Source organism: Dermacentor andersoni, chromosome 5 (assembly GCF_023375885.2).
Source record: "Dermacentor andersoni chromosome 5, qqDerAnde1_hic_scaffold, whole genome shotgun sequence".
NCBI classification, from domain to species: Eukaryota; Metazoa; Arthropoda; class Arachnida; order Ixodida; family Ixodidae; genus Dermacentor; species Dermacentor andersoni.
Window position 1 is genome coordinate 190,284,746 of NC_092818.1, and position 22,011 is coordinate 190,306,756.

General features: G+C 45.8%; 2 protein-coding genes and 1 long non-coding RNA gene across 4 annotated transcripts in view; 2 read left to right on the top strand and 1 right to left on the bottom strand.

Moving 5' to 3' along the window:
* Positions 1–9,589: 9,589 nt before the first annotated feature.
* Positions 9,590–22,011, top strand: part of LOC126532322 (uncharacterized) — a 30,276-nt gene continuing 17,854 nt past the window's right edge. The window contains exon 1 of one of the 2 annotated variants that reach the window (XM_050180015.3): positions 9,590–11,222. In XM_050180015.3, coding sequence (XP_050035972.1) covers positions 10,018–11,222 — 1,205 coding nt within the window. In that variant the 5' untranslated portion in view covers positions 9,590–10,017. The remainder of the gene's footprint in view (positions 11,223–22,011) is intronic. The other variant, XM_055071433.2, reaches the window with a different exon arrangement.
* LOC126532329 (piggyBac transposable element-derived protein 3-like) lies at positions 11,229–14,359 on the bottom strand. The gene is made up of 2 exons (XM_050180038.2): positions 14,098–14,359; positions 11,229–13,871 (listed from the first exon to the last, which is right to left on the bottom strand). The coding sequence occupies exons 1-2, from the start codon at positions 14,168–14,170 to the stop codon at positions 12,175–12,177; spliced, it is 1,770 nt and encodes a 589-aa protein (XP_050035995.1). The 5' UTR covers positions 14,171–14,359; the 3' UTR covers positions 11,229–12,174.
* LOC129385182 (uncharacterized) lies at positions 18,590–20,926 on the top strand. The gene is made up of 2 exons (XR_008612772.1): positions 18,590–20,206; positions 20,244–20,926. It is a non-coding gene; the product is annotated as an uncharacterized lncRNA (long non-coding RNA).

Here is a 22,011-nt window from a genome sequence, read left to right on the forward strand (position 1 = left end):
ATCTACACCCTGATTCCGTAATGCCTCCATGACTGCTGAGGTTTCGACTGAATCAAACGCTTTCTCGTAATCAATGAAAGCTATATATAAGGGTTGGTTATATTCTGCACATTTCTCTATCACTTGATTGATAGTGTGAATATGGTCTATTGTTGAGTAGCCTTTACGGAATCCTGCCTGGTCCTTTGGTTGACAGAAGTCTAAGGCGTTCCTGATTCTATTTGCGATTACCTTAGTAAATACTTTGTAGGCAACGGACAGTAAGCTGATCGGTCTATAATTTTTCAAGTCTTTGGCGTCCCCTTTCTTATGGATTAGGATTATGTTAGCGTTCTTCCAAGATTCCGGTACGCTCGAGGTTATGAGGCATTGCGTATACAGGGTGGCCAGTTTCTCTAGAACAATCTGACCACCATCCTTCAACAAATCTGCTGTTACCTGATCCTCCCCAGCTGCCTTCCCCCTTTGCATAGCTCCTAAGGCTTTCTTTACTTCTTCTGGCGTTACCTGTGGGATTTCGAATTCCTCTAGGCTATTCTCTCTTCCACTATCGTCGTGGGTGCCACTGGTACTGTATAAATCTCTATAGAACTCCTCAGCCACTTGAACTATCTCATCCATATTAGTAACGATATTGCCGTCTTTGTCTCTTAACGCACACATCTGATTCTTGCCTATTCCTAGTGTCTTCTCCACTGTTTTTAGGCTTCCTCCGTTCCTGAGAGCCTGTTCAATTCTATCCATATTATAGTTCCTGATGTCCGCTGTCTTACGCTTGTTGATTAACTTAGAAAGTTCTGCCAGTTCTATTCTAGCTGTAGGATTAGAGGCTTTCATACATTGGCGTTTCTTGATCAGATCTTTCGTCTCCTGCGATAGCTTACTGGTTTCCTGTCTAACGGCGTTACCACCGACTTCTATTGCGCGCTCCTTAATGATGCCCATGAGATTGTCGTTCATTGCTTCAACACTAAGGTCCTCTTCCTGAGTTAAAGCCGAATACCTGTTCTGTAGTTTGATCCGGAATTCCTCTAGTTTCCCTCTTACCGCTAACTCATTGATTGGCTTCTTGTGTACCAGTTTCTTTCGTTCCCTCCTCAAGTCTAGGCTAATTCGAGTTCTTACCATCCTGTGGTCACTGCAGCGTACCTTGCCGAGCACGTCTACATCTTGAATGATGCCAGGGTTCGCGCAGAGTATGAAGTCGATTTCATTTCTAGTCTCACCATTCGGGCACGTCCACTTTCGGCTAACCCGCTTGCGGAAAAATGTATTCATTATCCGCATATTATTCTGTTCTGCAAACTCTACTAATAATTCTCCTCTGCTATTCCTAGAGCCTATGCCATATTCCCCCACTGACTTGTCTCCAGCCTGCTTCTTGCCTACCCTGGCATTGAAGTCGCCCATCAGTATAGTGTATTTTGTTTTGACTTTACCCATCGCCGATTCTACGTCTTCATAAAAGCTTTCGACTTCCTGGTCATCATGACTAGATGTAGGAGCGTAGACCTGTACAACCTTCATTTTGTACCTCTTATTAAGTTTCACAACAAGACATGCCACCCTCTCGTTAATGCTATAGAATTCCTGTATGTTACCAGCTATTTCCTTATTAATCAGGAATCCGACTCCTAGTTCTCGTCTCTCCGCTAAGCCCCGGTAACACAGTACATGCCCGCTTTTTAGCACTGTATATGCTTCTTTTGTCCTCCTAACCTCACTGAGCCCTATTATATCCCATTTACTACCCTCTAATTCCTCCAATAACACTGCTAGATTCGCCTCACTAGATAGCGTTCTAACGTTAAACGTTGCCAGGTTCAGATTCCAATGGCGGCCTGTCCGGAGCCAGGTATTCTTAGCACCCTCTGCAACGCCACAGATCTGACCGCCGCCGTGGTCAGTTGCTTCGCGGCTGCTGGGGACTGAGGGCCGGGGTTCGATTGTTGTATTCATATAGGAGGTTGTGGCTGTGATGTGTGGTGCGCGACGTGGTGCGGTGCTCGGGACGGTCGAGAGCAGACGACGCTGAGTGCACGCGCGCCGAGCTGGAAGGAGGAAAACGACGACGCCGAAGAGCGCCCGGCACGTGGACGCGCGGCGCAGGAAAAACAACAAGAAGAAAAAGCAACCAATTAGAAAAGACCACGGGGCGTCGGGCAGCCAATCAGTAAATGCCAAATCGGCCATACCACAACAAAAAGCGTGCCGCGCTGGCAGAAGACGGGGGCGACACGCAAGAGGACACGCAGGGAGACGCCGGGGAGACGCCAGGAGAGTCCCAGGAAGCAACGGCAGGAGGAGGTCAACCACCGGAGCGGGCGTTGAAGACTGGCCGTCGGGTTCCGGACCCGAGCCCACCAGGACTTCACCCGCCCGGGGCCTCCTGCCAACCTGTTCCTGTGCGTCGCCCGTCTACCTGAGCGTGCCGTCAGCTCCTCAAGGCCGGTGAGCTTTTGCGCCAGTGGGCAGGACGAGAACAGTCGGGCTTCGGGCCCGAGTTCTGCGCCAGCTGCCCGGCCAGAACGCCACCCCCGTCTGCCGTGCCGCCTGCTGCCCGAGGCCGGCGTTCGAGCTTCCGCGCCGTGGGCGAGAGGGGAGCAGTCGGGCTACGGGCCCGAGCTCTCTGCCCGGCCAGAACGCCGCCGCCGTCCACCCAGCCGCCAGCGTTACCTCGCCTCGCCAGAGCTGGCGCGCTCCCGGCGCCCGGTCGGTCAACCTACGCCACGACCTTTGGTGAGACCGGCGCCTCTCCTTCTGCCAGCTCGTCGCCGCGTTGCCGCGTCGAGACTGCGACGCGTCCCCGCCCTCGGGGCAAGCCCGGACTCGCGCCCTCGCTAAAGCCCTAAGTGTGTTCCTTACTGCTATGTTTTCTTGAATATTTTATGCATGCTTTCTGCTTCGTTCTATTTGCTTTTTGCCTTTTTATTTTTGATTAAAGTCTTTGTGTGTGTGTTCAAACCAACGGCTTTGTCCTCAATTGGGTTCTCGGAGGCTCCGCCTAAGAGAACCATTAAAACATTGAGAACACGAACCTCTCGCCCCCACATATCAGGGGTCGTCACAAATTGGCGTCCGCGACAGGACAAAGCCGTTCGTTTGGATTTTTTTTCTAGCGGCTAGGAACCATGGCTAACACACGAGACTTGTTAGCGCTAGCCGAACGCATGGGGCTAGAAGGTGCGGAGTTGAGGGCATGGCTCAACGAACAGGAAGAGCGTGCGCGAGAAGAGCGGGTAGCGCAGCGAGAAGAGCGGGCAGCGGAGCGAGAAGAGCGAGTAGCGGAGCGCAATGCTAGGAGGGAGCAACTTGCGCTTGAGGAGAAAAATTTACAATTACGGCTTAAAGTCGCAGAGGCTGAAGGCGCATATGTAGGCAAGAAACAGCCAGAAATTAGTCTGTCTGACTTAGCCACCGTAGCCCAGCGATTGGGTTTGCAGGGGGAAGACTTGCACAGGTGGGTGCAAGACAGGTGGCTGTTAATATGCGCGAAAGCTCAGAGGGAGTGCGAAAGCCGAGTGGCAGAACAGGCGGCTGAGAGGGCACGCCTGGAGGAGGAGCTTCGCAAGGTGCGTGTTCGCATCGAGGCACTCGCGAATGCTTGCTCCGAAGGGACGAGCTCCATTATTGAGGATGCAGCACAGCAGTGCAGCGGCGACCCGAGGGTTCCCCCCGATATGGCCTCAGGCCTCGGCGAGGAAAAAGTGTCTCAAGGAGAGACGACTTGTGACCACGCCATTGTAGGCAAAGATACTGTTAGGTCACAAGACAAGAAGCAGATTGCTTCTGTATCTAAACCAGTGCTGCTTGGGCCCGGCGCATGCGATGACTGGTTTGTGCAAGGTTCAGAGCTACCATGCATAAGCATGGTTGAGAATGAAGTTAGAACTGAACACCTCCAACAGGCTAATTATAGTACGCCTGAGTGTTCGCACCAGGATCAGGATGAACCTGAAAATATCAGGGCTCCTGTGGAACCGTGTTTGGTTTCCCCAAAAAGTATTCAGGGGTCGTTAGTGCGTCCCTCGACACAAACTGTTTGTGACACTATGTGCACTTGGGAGGGCTCAGGCATGTATACCCCACCAACTTATCGCTTTAAGGAACCAGAACATCCTTTGTGTTTCCATGCAGTCGTGTGTGGTTCGACCACTGGCACTGTTGCGGCAACCACGCGTCACAATGTTCACTGCCTTAGAACGCAGGCAGTGACTTGGTCGACGCCATGCAAAGACATTAATGCCCAGAGGGATATGGCCACGAACTGGCCAGTGCACTCTAAACGAGAAGACAGATGTCTAGTCCGCCTCATGTGGGAGAGGGTCACGTGAAGGAGCCGATGCTTCGCTTATGGCTCTTCACGGACTTTTGACCTCGGACTTGGTGACTTCAACTTGATTGTTTATAGAGTGTGTCGTGATAGCCTGTGATGCTAGTTTCTTTCTTTTCAGTTGTTGTGGTTTCTTTGAATTGTGTTTTCCTTTAACCTTTTATCTGTGTGCTCAGTGAACTGTGCCACTCTGTGAACTGTGCATTGAAACATTACAGTGCGTTCTTGTCAACGGACAATGACTGTAGTGTTGTGAACTATGTCGCGCACTGAGCGGCAGTTTTTCTTCAGAAAAACTTGTTAAAAAAGGGGCTTATGTGATGTGTGGTGCGCGACGTGGTGCGGTGCTCGGGACGGTCGAGAGCAGACGACGCTGAGTGCACGCGCGCCGAGCTGGAAGGAGGAAAACGACGACGCCGAAGAGCGCCCGGCACGTGGACGCGCGGCGCAGGAAAAACAAGAAGAAGAAAAAGCAACCAATTAGAAAAGACCACGGGGCGTCGGGCAGCCAATCAGTAAATGCCAAATCGGCCATACCACAACAAAAAGCGTGCCGCGCTGGCAGAAGACGGGGGCGACACGCAAGAGGACACGCAGGGAGACGCCGGGGAGACGCCAGGAGAGTCCCAGGAAGCAACGGCAGGAGGAGGTCAACCACCGGAGCGGGCGTTGAAGGGGCCGTCGGGTTCCGGACCCGAGCCCACCAGGACTTCACCCGCCCGGGGCCTCCTGCCAACCTGTTCCTGTGCGTCGCCCGTCTACCTGAGCGTGCCGTCAGCTCCTCAAGGCCGGTGAGCTTTTGCGCCAGTGGGCAGGACGAGAACAGTCGGGCTTCGGGCCAGAGTTCTGCGCCAGCTGCCCGGCCAGAACGCCACCCCCGTCTGCCGTGCCGCCTGCTGCCCGAGGCCGGCGTTCGAGCTTCCGCGCCGTGGGCGAGAGGGGAGCAGTCGGGCTACGGGCCCGAGCTCTCTGCCCGGCCAGAACGCCGCCGCCGTCCACCCAGCCGCCAGCGTTACCTCGCCTCGCCAGAGCTGGCGCGCTCCCGGCGCCCGGTCGGTCAACCTACGCCACGACCTTTGGTGAGACCGGCGCCTCTCCTTCTGCCAGCTCGTCGCCGCGTTGCCGCGTCGAGACTGCGACGCGTCCCCGCCCTCGGGGCAAGCCCGGACTCGCGCCCTCGCTAAAGCCCTAAGTGTGTTCCTTACTGCTATGTTTTCTTGAATATTTTATGCATGCTTTCTGCTTCGTTCTATTTGCTTTTTGCCTTTTTATTTTTGATTAAAGTCTTTGTGTGTGTGTTCAAACCAACGGCTTTGTCCTCAATTGGGTTCTCGGGGGCTCCGCCTAAGAGAACCATTAAAACATTGAGAACACGAACCTCTCGCCCCCACATATCAGGGGTCGTCACAAATTACACAAGTACTGCACAAGTACTGCAGGGGTCGTCACAAGTACTGCACCAGGGTGGCCAATCCTGCTCTGGTGAGAGAGTGCGTTACCGGTTCTGGTCACCGGGATCAGGCCGCACTCCAGGCCTGTTTGTGCAATTTTCTCAACACACGGTTTTTTTTTGTATTTTCCGGTGGGGAATAGCGCGGCACTGGGATTTGAATTGGCATATACATATACCTAAATATATGCGATGAGCAAAACCAGAACAAGGTGAAAGCGGGAGCCAACGGTTCGACAAGTGGACTTCTCTTTTTCTAGGCGACATATGCTTCCCTCGGCACAGTATCATCATCATCATCATCATCATCATCATCATCCTGGTTACGCCCACTGCTGGGCAAAGGCCTCTTCCATACTTCTCCAACTGTCCCGGTCATGTACTAATTGTGGCCATGATGTCCCTGCAAACTTCTTAATCTCATCCGCCCACCTAACTTTCTGCCGCCCTCTGCTACGCTTCTCCTCCCTTGGAATCCAGTCCGTAACCCTTAATGGCCATCGGTTATCTTCCCTCCTCATTACATGTCCTGCCCATGCCCATTTCTCTTTCTTGATTTCAACTAAGATATCATTAACTCGCGTTTGTTCCCTCACCCAATCTGCTCTTTTCTTACCCTTAACATTACACCTATCATTCTTCTTTCCATAGCTCGTTGCGTCGTTCTTAATTTCAGTAGAACCCTTTTCGTAAGCCTCCAGGCTTCTACCCCGTAGGTGAGTACTGTAAGACACAGCTGTTATATACTTTTCTCTTGAGAGATAATGGCAACCTGCTGTTCATGATCTGAGAATGCCTGCCAAACGCACCCCAGCCCATTCTTATTCTTCTGATTATTTCAGAAGTATGCAGTATAGGGTTCTCCTAAAGCGGAGAGGGGGTAAGGCGGGGTGGGTGCGGCAACGAGCGAAGGTGTGTTAACGGCGAGGGTGTAGAATTCAGAATAAATGGGTGCTGTGCACAAGGCCGGTGACACGGCCGTGTGTCAGTCACATGTCAAAGGTCGTGTGTCATTCGGTGTGTCAACGGCGTCTATTACCTCTATTACCTGCTTCGCTGGTGGTCGTGGGCTATCCTGTCTGTGAAAGAAATAACAGTTGGAGCAGCAGAAACCGGTACTCGTATATATATATATATATATATCTCAAGTACTGAAATTGAATAAATAAATAAATAAAAGAAAAAAAGGATAGGCGAAGAAAATAAAGAAAGGAAAACAAAAGAAAAAAACTAGAAGGAAACATAACACAAGCAACGAAACTAAGTGTTGTTGCCTATAGCTTGAAATTTAGCTTAGCGAATAGATTCTAACGTTCCGCTAACGGGGACGCCGGCGCCGGGCGCCGGATTTTCTGTAACGATGTCGCGTTAAAAATTGAGGGGAGTCCATACCCGCTCCACGCACTAGGAGCTAAGTATAGAGCTGTCGATATTTTTCGCTGTAGCAGCCATGTTGTCGGGGCACAATGGCGGTTTTGTTATGGTAGTGTGTTCACATGCATGTGATGCCCCGTAGGTATCGTACCGTGTAAAAGACATCGTGCGTGCAGGATTGCGTTAGTCTCCATGTATTGTTCCGCTATATTATCTAGACCGTGCTCTACCGGCTGCTGTTGTGGCCAAGTGGGACTGGAAAAAGTCGCAGTTTCGCCCGAAAGGCGAAGTATCGTTTGCGATAACAAATTATGGGACAGCTATACGAAGTAAGGATAGTAGTTTTATCGGCCGTAAAAACTTGTAAACATAGGCACACCAACTAAATTAACAAGCATTGTTTCACGCGTGCACAAGCAAACATGAACACATCTCACTCGATAACCGCGGGCACTCCCTGTCAAAACGCTGGCGTGAGGAAACGCGGCAGCAGCAGCGAGCGAAGTGACATTCGTGCTGCGCAACGGCGGCACGCACACTGGTGCTGCGCAGTGACCGCTTTGTCCTCGCTTGCCTCTTGTCAACGGGAACCTAGCTACCGCTACTCCACGTACCTCTTCCCTTCTCCGACTTATGTCTCCCTCCTCCTCCTTATTCATTTCTTTCTTTTCTTTTTTTGACTGCCATCCTTGCCCTACATACATGGGACACTCCGCCTTCCTTTTGCCCTGCATCCCTTCCCTCCTGCATCCCTGCATCCCCGCTTCCCTCCTCTTGGCATCCATTCTGTAACCCTAATGGTCCACCGGTTATCTAACCTACTCATTACATGATCTATCCAGCTCCATATTTTTTTCTCTTAATGTCAATTAGAATATTGGCTATACACGTTTGCTCTCTGATCCACAACGCTCTCTTCCTGTCTCTTAACGTTACGCCTAACATTCTTCGTTCCATCGCTCTTTGAATCTTCCTTAACTTGTTCTCAAGCTTCTTTGTAAGTCTCCAAGTTTGTGCCCCATATGTTAGCACCAGTAGAATGCACTAATTGTACACCTTTCTTTTTAATGATAATGGTGAGCTTCCAGTCATGATCTGTCGACATCTGCCGTATGCACTCCAACCCATTTTTATTTTTATATAAATTTCCTTCTCATGATCAGGGTCCCCTGTGAGTAATTGAACTATAAGTAAACGTACTCCTTCACACACTCCAGAGGCCGACTGGCGATCCTGAACTCTTGTTCCCTTGCCCGGATATTGATCATTATCTTTGTCTTCTGCATATCAATATTCAATCCCCTCTTACACTCCCTCTGTTAATGTCCTCAATCACTTGTTGTAACTCGTCCCCAGTGTTGCTGAACAAGAAAATGTCATCTGCATATCGAAGGTTACTGAAATATTCCCTGTTGATCCTCACTCCTAAGCCTTCCAAGTTTAATAACTTGAATACTTCTTCCAAACACGCAGTGAATAGCATTGGCAAGATTGTGTCTCCTTGTTTGCCCCCTTTTTTTCTAGGTATCTTGCTACTTTTCTTGTAGAGAATTAAGGTAGCTGTGGAATCTCTGTAGATATTTTCGAAGATATTTTCGTAACCGTCCTGTACTCTTTGATTACGTAATACCTCTATGACTGCTGGTATCTCTACTGAATAGATTCTATTATATATATGTGTGTGCGTGTGTGTCTGTGTGTTTGTTTGTGTGTGTTTGTGTGTTTAAGAATGTGCGATGACACAACCAATGGTATTCTTTCAACAGTGATGTGCCTCACCATAATGAGTTTGTCTCATAATTGAACTATCGATAATGCTATTAGATTAATTAACACACTTTTTGATTACTAAATGGAGGGCGCAAATTGTGATAGAAAAGTAATAATTGTGTTTTAAAACACACAATTTAGTTGCTTTCAGTGTGCTATGAGCCGCATTATTATTTTTTTCTGCGTTATAAAGAAAATGCGCGAACTATGAAAACAGCCGCATGATTACACGTCCATGCGCCACGAAGTTAGGCGTTACGTATATGGCTAGGCGTTACGCGTATATGGTTTAATTACCTATACAAGCATGACAACGAATATATGCCTTCATTCAGCGGTTAATTACTTACCGACAATTATTTCGTCAATATGTAACTTCGTCATCGCAACAGAATATTTCTTGCCATCAATTATTAACTGTACGAACAAGTTCATCACGGCGCAGATGCTGCTGAGGCAAACTGACAGCTCGCGCACGCTCGCACAGTTATGTCACAGAACAGCCATTGAAACACCTATGTTATGCTAGTTATGCGCGCGGTTCAAATTACGCGCGGTACGCCAGACGACGCTAGCAGTGCGCACCGGCCAAGTGCATATTTATTTAACGTCTGCCCCATATCTGCCCGCCCCTCCACAGGCTTGGAGCGTTGTGCCCCTAACTGGTTTTGCGGAGACTCCGGGCGCGTTTACCGAGGATGCTATTAGTTTTTCCTTCCTCCATGTTTTGGACTTTTGTACGAGTCGATAGCCAACGAAATTCATTTCAATCCGAAGCCGCCAAGCTTGTTTTTGTTTTTGGCGGTTTATTTCGTTTTTTCCATGGTTTTTCCGCTAGTTCGCTCGTGTAAACTTCTACTCCTATTTGTGCTAGTCGCGGACTATCAGTATGGTTGCAGGGCTTACTGTTCATTGCAGTACCTTTTTTTTTTTCCTAATGGGTCTAATGAGTGATGAGCTATTTGGTACCCAATCTGTTGCGCAGTGAAAGCGTTGCACGACTTCAGGACCTTCCCTTACTCAACGCACATATTTACTCTGCGTGCCACAGCCCCCTTCCCTCCAGCTTCATTGAACGAAAATTGGGATAATGGCTTCAAAAGAATGTGCATCGGCTTCCCCATTCTATGACGTTAGCATCGGTGACACCGATATACCGAGCAAACTTCGCCATCGGAGCGAACTTTTCCGTCCCTGCCTAGCCAGCCTGAAGTACCGATGTTGGCTGTGCGAAGATGTTGCTGCGTGGAACGATGTTATCAGTTCATTCGGCTATGAGTTGTGTGAAAAACGGACGGGTGTGCTGTGCCTCCGAACAATACCACATGCTAGGGGCTTCGTGTATGAGCAAGTCAGAAAAGCTGCGTCCACCCTTTCAGTTCTCCTCAAGCAGCACACGTGTATCGATGAAGTAAGCTTCAATTACGGAGAGTACTTTTTTTTGAGTACCGGTTGTTTAGTGCGACATGGTTCGAAGGCTTTCCCCGTACGTCTTGGCCCGTCTGTTCGCCATGTGAAAATTTGCAGTGGTAGTGCTTATTGTTACAGTCCTTTGCAAGTCGTCGACCTTCGTTCTTTGGCGACTCTGGAAACTCTCATGTTCGACGGCGTCGGCATGCCTACCAATGTGGTCTATAAGGTAGCTTCGACAGTGTGTCGCAATTCAGCTACTCTGAGGGAAGTGGTGATTGAAAATACACGTATGTTGCAAGAAAACAGCGATGTGTTGTGGCGCTGCCTACGAAGATGCGTTTGCCTGAAGTCAGCTTTACTGTCATACTGTGTGTACTTTTCCGGAGGCGTAGATGGATTGGTCAGACTTTTGAGGTCATCTCATACTCTAGAAAGGGTGATGATCCCAACGCTAACAAAAGTAAACGATATGGCTCGGGTGGCTGAAGCGCTAGGCAATAGCTCATCTCTGCGTGATATTTATGTCGGTGCGGCAACTTTGTCAATTGCATCAGTGTTTATGGCTCTTGAATTTCACTCTACCGTGAAGTGCTTGCATTTAGCCGATTACTGCATCTTGAGAAGCCAGGGAACTTATGTAGCATCAATGCTCCGCTCGAACACTGTACTTCGGACACTAATCATAGAACGTAGCACCATATCTGCATCTGGTGCTGAGGAGATTGCAAAGGGTATCAAGGAGAACTCAACACTACAGTGCTTAGAGTTCCCGTCATCAAGTGTTAATGTAGCTGTCATCTGCTGTCTGTGCAAAGCACTTGATCAAAACAAGACCCTGCAGAAGCTGAAATTCGACGATTTTTATGCATCAAGCAGTGAAAGGTAATTTGTTACATATTGTGTCTTGATCATAAATGTGTTCGTTACATCATTACAGAGTCCATTGTCCCAGCTGTTAAAGGAAAATCATGATAAAATCTGTCGTGATATTTGCACTGTGCTCGCACAGCTTAACTCATTAGTCATGACAGTCTAAAATGATTTCTGCCAGCCATAGCTAGTGTAAATGCTAGAAATGGCCACAATACTTTTAAAAATTTTTCTATGCTACACCATAACCAAAGCAAATATAATGCAGCCTTGGTTCAGTTCTATGCAATACTCCCCAGTTGTTTAAAACTCGTGCTATAACTACTTAAGATTGTAGTTTGGCATATATGGATGCGACATCTCCCAAGGAAACTTTCCTGCACTGCTAAGTTATATGTACAATGGCAGTGCAACCTGTCCTTGCTGTAAATGTTAGGTGTGATGTGTCTTCTGGCATGTTTTTCAGCTTTTGGAGATGCTTGCATACAGGGGCTCGAGTGTGTTGTAGTCCCTCCATTAATGCTTTCATGACATTTAGATTCCTTTACTTCCTCTTGAATGGTGTTGTCGCTAGCTGCTTTAAGTATAGAGCACAGCTGTTTGCAGAAGCCTAACATGTGAGATGCTCCAGTGCATCTAACAATTAGAATAAGGACAGGCGATACTGCCAAGGTGCACGAAATTTCACATTGCAGAAAAGCTTCCTTGCAGGTTTCACAACTCGCCTATTGAATGGGTTTCAACATTATCTGTGGTCTTGGCCAGCATAATTATTTTTAACCCTGTAATGCCCAGAAGTTATTGCTGAAGAAAAAAAATTATTTATAGGTAAATTCACACTTCACATGTCTTATAAAACACAGTCAAATAATGTTTTATTTTTTTGCAGAGATATTTATACATAATACAGAGCGTATCATATATGATACGCTGGGCATTACTGCTATGTCACTACATATATGCCTTACATATGGTAAGCAGCAAAACAATTGCGATCTTTATTAAGGCATAGCTGCACATTACACTTGCCACAATAAATGAAAGAAAAAAAGTTCTTTCCTGGAGGGCAATGCCTGCACCTAAGCCTGTTGGTGCCCCATACTGGCATGTGGCTAACTCCATCCCTGCGCACTTCGTCGTCGGGTGAGCTAGCAGACACTTTGCGTTTTATGGAAGCTCGTATTCCAAATGAGGACGGTCTTCCAACTGGCTTTTTGCCCACTGCAATGAGGCATTGAGCTATACCGGCCTGGAAGTGTCGGAGGTTCACATTCTTCTGATTGAGGCTGTCACAGTGACGCCTGTACAGAAGCCACGCATTCACTGTACTCATCATGAGTGTATGATAAAAAAGGTAAATGTACCATCTTCGAGATTTGATGCCAAACTTGTACAGCTCCACCAAGTAATTCAATAGATCCACACCGCCCATGAAGGAGTTGTAAACCTTTATAGCAGCTGGCTGTGGAACATGAATGTATTTTTTTTCCTTTCTATCCCATCTTCGCACACTACCAACTGGTTCAGTGGATATGTAGTTCGAGACAATGGTGACAGCTCTGTTGTCGTGCCATCTCACTACTGCTATGTTCCGCGAAGAGTCAACAGCGTAGTCGAAGGCGCCACGGCCTTCTTTCTTTAGGTCACTTTCAGATTTGAGCCTGCAGTCCTTTAGTCTGTTGCTTCTCAGCGTCCCGACAAATCCCAAGCCTCTCTTTGAAAGCTCAGCAGCCAGGTCAAGAGAAGAGAAGTAGTTATCTGCTGCTACTTTGTATCCCTTGTTTTCTGGAAGAGCTTGGCACATCTTCAAGGTAACGTCTCCGCCAAGACCATATTGGTAATTCATTTTCGCTTGTCCTTGATAGACATCAAACTGATAGAGAAAGCCAGATGAACTGGCCCGTGCCCATAGTTTTATGCCCCAAGGGTGCGGTTTCGCGGGCATGTACTGCTTGATGGGGCATCTTCCTGTAAAGGAAATCATTATTTCATCGACACTGTTGAGTTCTTCAGGTTCTACGGTAAGAAAGTTCCGCTGAAGTTCATCTAACCATGGGCGGATCTTCCATACCTTGTCACGCTTTGCTTCGTCGCTGGCTTCGTTGTTGTCCGTAAAGTGCAAAAGGCGCACGATTTTCTCGAACCGGTTACGAGGCATTATGTCGGCAATTGGAGCGAACCGCGTAGCGTGTTCCCAATAACTGCGAACACTGGGCATCTGCACTAGCCCCATCAATAGGTTCAGACCAACAAATTGTTCAAGCTCGCTTTCCGTGACATCCAGTGATTTTCCTGTGGTTTGGGTGCTGTACAGGTTGGTCTCCCGAACTACTGCGTTCATCATTGATGGGGTTACGAACTGTCTGAAGTAGGACATGAATGAACGAACCTCGCTAGGCTGCGTGGATGTGTCTGTGAACGCAGGAATACAGTGATCCATCAAGCGCTTCCTCCAATGACCCCTGTCCACGGATCCTGTGCCGCAGTGGGAGCTGCCAACATCGTCTTCATCCTCTTCAGAGGACTGATCAGAGGTGTCAGTATCATCTGTAGCAAGCCTGGGTGCACTGTCTGGAGTGTATTCGTCGTCGTCAGTCAGGTCACCAAAGTCGCTGTCGTCACCTGAAGGCATGCAGGCTATGATATCCTTGACCCTGGGAGCTGAAAAAAGAAGTTGTAACAGATGTATCTGTAAGCGAATACAATTCGTATCATATGTGATACGGACGGCAAAGTTTACGACGAATGCCCACTGTATCATATATGATACACTGAAATGGTGTTCCCAGGAGATCACTTTTACGTAGTATAACACCAAACAAAAGCAACTTAACAACACCTGTAAACGTTCTAGAACACAAATCAGGTGTGTTATCAAAATATTTACCTTTGTTTTTTGAAGAACGACCATAAAATGTTCTTGCCGGAATCGCCATGCCACTTGAGCTGCGTGCCGCCATCTTTGATGTCACCGTGTGGCTCCCTCACCGCGAAATTCAGTACTAGTCAAAAGCGAAAACGTCTATGATGTCCATGGCCATCGGTCTGTGCAGCTTTTGCTTATGTGTTGGGGAAACAAGAACCGCCAGAAATTGTTAAAGACGGCGTAGCATATATGATACGCTGGGCGTTACAGGGTTAACCATGATTCACCAAACAGATTTAGTGTCCTTATTTCATTGTTGCTTATTTTTTTCTGTTGTATGATAATCTTCAAAACCAAGCAGAAAAAAAAAAGAGAATTTGTGAGAGTAATGGTTTATAATAATTTTGTCAACAGCTGATTGACAACGTAGCTAGCATATCCATACTTTAAACATATTTTAGTCATTCTTCAACTAAACTTAGCCTCTCTTTTGTTCCGACCCTAGTGACAACATGGCTGTGTAATTGGCTGCCAAGATTGTATGTAGTGTTCTCTTGTATCCATTGTGCAGAAAACTGAATGGTATAACATATATTATGCTACAGGAACAATAGGAGGGCAAGCAAAATTGTATACATAGTCCCATTTATTTAAAGACCTGACGTTCAAGACTTCATTGGTGTAGATTCCAGTGTATAACTTTCTTTTTTTATTACTTTGGCATTTCCTCGTACATGCTTTCACTGCATCTATGCTAAGCAGCAGTTGTAGGTTGGCATTAAGATGGTTCAGCTAAAATATGTTATACAACTGGCATTTTGCATTTATTTGAAAGCATATTCAAAGTTTTGAGCAAAACGAAGAAATTTTGTTGCACTGCTTAGAGTTCTTATGTTTCTGACTTCTTTTTGGCCGCCGTTCCTGCGACCCGGTCGACGGAGTGGAAAGGGGGGGGTAAGCGTTATAGTGCCCTGGTCGTTCGAACGCTTAGGGCCCAAAAGCGTTAGGTTCACCCAAATAGACGCTAAATAATGGTTTGGCTTGGCTCCGTATATTATTTTTAAATAGGTGGCGCTAAAGCGATGAACGCTACGAGAGCCCTGAATCGGTGCTTCCGTTCTGCCCGTGCGGTATGGTGCGGTCTTCGCCTGTGTCCGTGGCTGTAGGGAAATGATTGTAGCTGTTTGATGTCGTTAAATGTGAGAGCTTGTGGCGAAGTGATTGAGTATGGCCGTAGTGGTTCTGCCCATGTAGTGTTTTGCGGACTTCACCTGTGCCTGTGACTGATCGTGTTGCCCAATAGCTTTGTGGAAAGCGACGTGGCTTGTGTGGATGTCATCGCAGCTTTTGCCAGCTCCTGGGTGGCCCCTGTGCCAGTTATTGATGGCGTTGCCCAGTAGCTTTGTGGAAGTTGATGTACCTTGTGTGGATTTCGTTGCCGCTTATGACTACCTTAATTATAGGTGGTCACGCTGCCTTTTGAAGCGCGTCCGAGCGCGAGAAACTTCACCGATTTTTTTGTAAACAACGTGGACGTCTCGAAATGTTAGCTAGAAATCAACTAGCAGCAAGCCAAGTCTGTATTTTGTGGTTTTTCGAGCTTATGCTCATGCGAGCAGCACAAGGACAAAAGGTCCGTTACATAATGTCAGTTTCATAAAATCAGCTTTGCCGCAATACAGTCATGTTATGCGGTGAAGCATACGTAATGTATTGCGGTAAAGTATATGAAAAAGTAGGCAGGGACCACTGCGTTACTGGGGCGATTTTCTTGTATTATGGTCATGGCCGTGCGCGAACAAGGAAAAATCACGGTCGAAGCGCATGGCACAAATCTTGCCAATGCTTCAATTGGAAAAAGAAAGAAAACGAATTGGAGTGGGTGATGCCAAAAACAAAGCCTTGACTTTTGTATTATCAAAGCAGTTCCGAGAATAGCCAATCATATTCCAAGCTCTTGCATTATTTATGATTGCTTAAAGTATATGCATATATTGTGCACCAGCCTTAGCACCAATGTACTTTAATGATGTAAGTTTAATAACACGTGGCAAATATATAATTTGTGCTGTATGGTGTTGTGCTGTTTATAAGCTGCTGCTTTCATGTGGTAATGTGTACATTGGCTGGAAGAGTTGATGCATCCTCCTTATAGAACTCAGTGAAAGGTGAACCACCTGTCAAGCCATCATTGTTCTTGCGGTTGTACACCAGATTTCACAAACATGGGGATAGTTGTGATATAGAAAGAGTAGCTGAGGTTTAACATATCCACATGCATGCACAGGAGTGCGGGAGTCGACCATCTATCTCTCTAACTCAGGTTGAATGTGCATACTTGAGTAACGTGCAACGCTTGTTTGGTGTCAGGTTTCTTTTATTGTTAGCCTAGTTTGTGTGTTTCTCCCATTTGTAGGTTTTAGTGTGTGTTGCTGTGTATGTATATAATTGCTTCCAGAGTGGCTTTCTTGTTGCTAATAAATTTAGAGAAGGCAGCGTTCTTCATTTTGTGCATCCGACAGCAAGTGAGCATGTTTCAAAGGATGTTGGGTTTTGTTGCCATAAGCAGCAAAAAGGCATAAGCATATAGACTGCTTGCTGGAGGTACTCTTTATAGCATTAAGGATATTATCATGCTGATAACTCTGTGCACAATAATTAGAAAGATCACATCATGTCTGATATGTCTTCTTGCCACCATGAAATCTTGTCAGATGCATAACACGGGACATACACCACAGATCTTGGCCAACCATTCTCATTTGTGGTCTCGAGCTCCTACCATTGAGCAGACTGGTCCAAGAGACAAAACGTGCAACTTTTATCTGATTAAATGTAGCGCATGTTGCACAAAATTAGATGTCAGGTGTTATTGTTGACACAGATACATATCTGTGAGCCTCATAAACTAATGTCAAAAGAAAGAGAGTAATACCCATGAAATGCACTCTTGGTAGGATGGCAGGACCATTCTCTTGCAGAGCTAAATAACAACCATGCAGCAGTATCATGATATCAAGCTCAACAATAATTCACTCCAAGAATAGGTTTCTTCATGCAACATTGAACTGACAGTCTTGAAATACAATACCCATTGCTAACAGAAGGCCTTCCAAATTATGCATGACAGGAGGGCATAATTTAGGAAGCAAGAATGAAAACGGAGCCGGTTAACTATGAAAGTTGTGAATGCAACTCTGGAGAAGTTAGAAAAATGAACCAAATGGAATAGTTTAAAAGTAAGTGGTTTAGAGACAAAAGGCCATTTTATTCCATGCCAGAAAAGCAAGCAGAGGTTGAAATGCTTTCCACATACATACCTTCAAGGTGCATGTACAGGGTCTGTCCTGAGAGTAATGTCAGTAAGGCAATTAAAAATCATTTATTGAATTTGTTGTTACAAAAAGTTTAAAAATCTTCAAATACTCTCCTTTTGCGTCAATACATCGGCTCCAGTGAGACTTCCAGCTCTCAAATGCGTTGTGGTAGTACTCCTCCAGAATGGCCTTTAATGCTGTGGTGCTAGCTGCTTTGATCATGTCCACTGTCCCAAAATGATTGCCTTTCAGGGGTGTTTTGAGTCATGGAAACATAAATAAGTCGGGGGGGGGGGGGGGGGGGAGCCAAGCCTGGGCTGTACGGGGGCTGGGGGATCGTTGGCACCCCTGCTTTAACCAGGTGGTCAGTGACGATGAAGGCGCTGTGGGCCAGCACATTATCGTGGTGCAACTTCCAGTTGTGTGAAATGTCCAGCCGGATATGTTGAACCCTGCGTTTCAGTCTTTCGAGGACATCCACATAAAATTTGGAGTTCACAGTGGTTCCAGGTTCTTCAAACTCATGATGAACCAGTCCGTGGATGTAAAAAAAAAAAAAAAAACGATGAGCATGATCTCGATCTTTGATTTGCTCATCCTGGCTTTCTTCTGGGGAGGGGACGAGTGTGTGTGCCACTCAGATGATTGCCTTTTGGTCTCCAGGACATATTCAAATACCCAAGTCTCGTCTTCTGTAATGACGTTGTCCAAAAATTTTCGCTCACGTTTGCACATGTTGAGATTTACTTGGCACGTTTCCACGCGGCGTGAGTTTTCGTTGTCAGTGAGCACTTTTGGAACCATTTTTGTGCATGCCTTCCGCATGCCGATATCGTTTGTAACAATTTCATGAACTTGAGTTTTCGGAACGTTTAACATGTCGGCCAGTAAACGAACACTTAATCATTGGTCTGAGTTCAACAGTTCCCTCGCTCGTGTCACATTGTCAGTCATAGCGGTCGTGGATGGCCATCCAGCGCAGTCCTTCTCGTCGCCCTCTTCCCGGCCTTCCAAAAGGCCTTGTGCCACCGAAACACTTGCCAATCTGACAGGGCATGTTCTTTATAAGCAATCTTGAGCATAGTAACAGTTTCTGCAGCGGTATTGCCAAGTTTCACACAAAACTTGATCGCAAATCTTTGTTCTAATGAGCGCTGCATTTTCACTTGCACAAGAATAAAAGACAGCTCTCATGGACAGGCCCGTCCAACGCTCTCCAATGTTCGGAGCACACTGAGTGACGAACCGCTGCTTAGCTGGATTCCGTCACTACTAGTTTCAACGAGTTAGACCGCTCTGACATACAGTCACATCACAATAAATTTATTGACATTACTTTCAGGACAGACCCTTTTTAGATATAAATGTTGGGAACCTGGATGGAGGTGAGGGACATGTACAGTAAAAACAAGATGTATAAGGTAAAAAATTACTTCTTTTAGTCAGAAATTGGTCAGTGGTGTCTGGCTTCTCTTGATCCCTGGCCCTGGATGGTGAATACAAAGTGTATATATATATATATATATATATATATATATATATAATTGTGTACAATCAAGCATAGAATCATTGCCTTCTACCTGTGCTAACGTATGGGGCAGAAACTTGGAGGTTTCTTGGAGACAAGAAAGGACATTGTGTTGTCATGTTGGAAAGCACTTTTCCGGAGGAGGGTGTGTCAGCCACTGACATAAATTTTAATGAAATTTATACCAATATAGCTGACATAAAATGTTGAGCTGTCACGAAGTTGAATCAGTTTGGTTTGACAACAGTCTCAAATGATGTTAAGGTGGAAAAAGGTCTTCTTTTATGCGCCTTCTTCAGTGCAAAACACACAAGCTTAGGGAATCCATTTCAGAACCATTGTGTCGGAATATAAATCATGGCTTCATGTTTCAGAATTTCTGCAGACACACCTTGACAGGCTGGGAATCAACGACCAATTCCTTGCTGCCAGCTCTCAGACTGTTGTACACTTCCTGTAGGAGCATAATCTGGGAAAATGGGCAGGCTTTAGTATAGATGCAGAAGTTCTATACAATTCTTTGCCGCAGGTGCGTCTCTTGTAGTTTGTTAAGGACTGCATACACAATCAAACAGGTTTGCTGGAATTTGCTGAAAGGTGTAAAATTCTTGTTGCAAACTTTCTGGAGCTTCTTGATTTCTATTTAAGGTCAATTTTGGTCTAGTGGGAAGGTGAAATATGTGTCCAGAATGCTGGCATCTGCATAGGTTCTGGTGTTGCACCAGTGCTCAGTAATATTTTAAGTTATGTTGACCAGAAAATAATCAAAACCTGAGTGGGCTTGCTCTTAAAATTTTCAGATACGTGGATGATTATTTGTTTTTCATGAGCAAATGATAACTTTCGCAGAGCTGTCATCGAAGTACTGAAGCTATTTAGAGAACAATAGCAAGGTTTCAACTTCACTTAGGAGTTCCAGAAAAAATATGTGCTGCAACTTCTTATGTCAGGCTTACTTTTATGTGGGATCACGTATGCTGGGGATATCAGTCGAGAACTTCTAAGCCCCTTCTTGATTATAGGTCTAGCCATTCAAAACTTATTAAGTACAGTATTGCCACTCACACAATTAGAGATGCCCCAACCAAGAGCTATCCTCACCTTATCCTTGAAAGTGTAAGGAATCTGGTGACAAGGCTTAATGAGGCAGGTTATTCAGTTTCAGTGGCTTTTTTATATTGAAACACGTTAATTAAGGAACTTAAGGTGCAACCAGGGTGGAAGAAGCTTAAGGAGCAAGAGCGGAACAAAGTTGCCATTATCCCCTCTATTAATTGTCGCACAGGTGGCTTCTAAGTTCCGCACAGGTGGCACAGAAAAAGGTGGCTTCTAAGTTCCAGGAGAGGATTGGGTTTTCATTTAAATATAAGCTGAAGGGAATATGTGAAGCAATAAACAAGCACATTCTTCACAACAGGTGTCTGAGCAGGGAGGACTGCAAAGTGAAATATAGCATATAATTTGTCTCTTGCACACAAAATGTTGTTTATTTGATTCCTTTTTCTTGAAGCCTACAAAATATATATCAGTCAGACTGGAAGGTGCTTAAACATTCGACTAAGGAAGTACCATAGTTTCTTTAAGGGTTTTTGCGCATCCACACCTTTCTGTGCATTGTTGCAGCATTGGGCGTCATCCAGTTTTTGAAAGTACTATTCTGCTGTTCACACACGTGTGAAAAGCTCTCACATGAATTAATGGAGGCTTATCACATTAGAAAGAAAAGCTCACTAAATGTTAGCCAGCCATCCATCTCGCTGCAAGATAGCGAGGTTGCCGTGTTAGATCCTAAGTAAAGCCACTGAGTTGCATTGTGCCTTAGTAATTGTTTTTTTACATTGATTAATCAGCCGTGACATGTGTGTTGCCGTCAAAACATGTGCATTCGGTGATGTGAAGGTTGTTTTGGTATGTATCTGCATATGCTAGGGGGCCGGGTGTTGGTCACGTGATGTGTGTTATATATTGGTTGTTTTCTTTCAATAAACTTCATTTGATAGTGCTGTATCCTGTCCCGTTCTATTACTTTTGTCGGCATCTGTCATGCAGTAGCTGCCTTGAAGCTTCAACAACTTGCCCAATTTTCTATCGTATTTTCTATCGTATGGAGCATTAGAGTTACGGAATGGGTGCCATGGTATGTGTGTGTGTGTGTGTGTGTGTGTGCGTATGTGTGTGTGTGTGTAAAGGTAGAAGGTGGTAAGGTGGGGTGGTAAAAGTAAAATGAAGAGATTTTCACATCATGACTAGTCTTTTTAACACATTTACCTACAAAATTAAACACTCTGTTCTTATTAAGCACCGTGTACTTAGGTATTCATATTACTAATAATCTTCCAATGCAAATGCATATCAACTTTTTGAGTAATGCTAATAACTGAACACATGGCTTCTTGTGCTGCAAGTTTTCTTGGACTCCTGCTTCCCTTAAACTTATACTGTATAATATGCTTGTAAGATCAAAACTGGAGTATGCTTCATCAATCCGGGATATACCTACAAAAAACACAACTCTCATATTTAGTTGAAGCCATGCAAAACCAACCTGTACATTTTATTGTAGCTGCTTATTCCCATACCGCAAGCATATCAACAATTAAAGGTTGCCTTGATTGGCTAGGCAACAAGAAAACTTACCTGTTTATTTCACAAATTCTCAATTGAAACATGCTTTTATTACCTCCTTGTAGCTCATTGATATATATGTGTGTGCATGTGTGTGCGTGTGTGTGTTCTGAGGCTGCCTTTTACAGGAATAGTAAAGATTGGTTTGGCAAGTTGGCACTTGTACCTTGAGGTTGTAGTTCATTCTCAATGAGATACAAGGAGGTAATAACATATGTTTCAATTGAGAATTTGTGAAATAAATGGGTAAGTTTTTTTGTTGACAAGCCTGGCCAATCAAGGCAAGCTTTAATTGTTGATAAGCTTACGGTATGGGAATAAGCAGCTGCAATAAAATTCACAGGTTGGTTTTGTATGGCTTCAACTAAATATGAGAGTTGTGTTTTTTGTAGGTATATCCCAGATTGATTAAGCATACTCCAGTTTTTTGATCTTGCAAGCATATTATACAGTATAAGTTTAAGG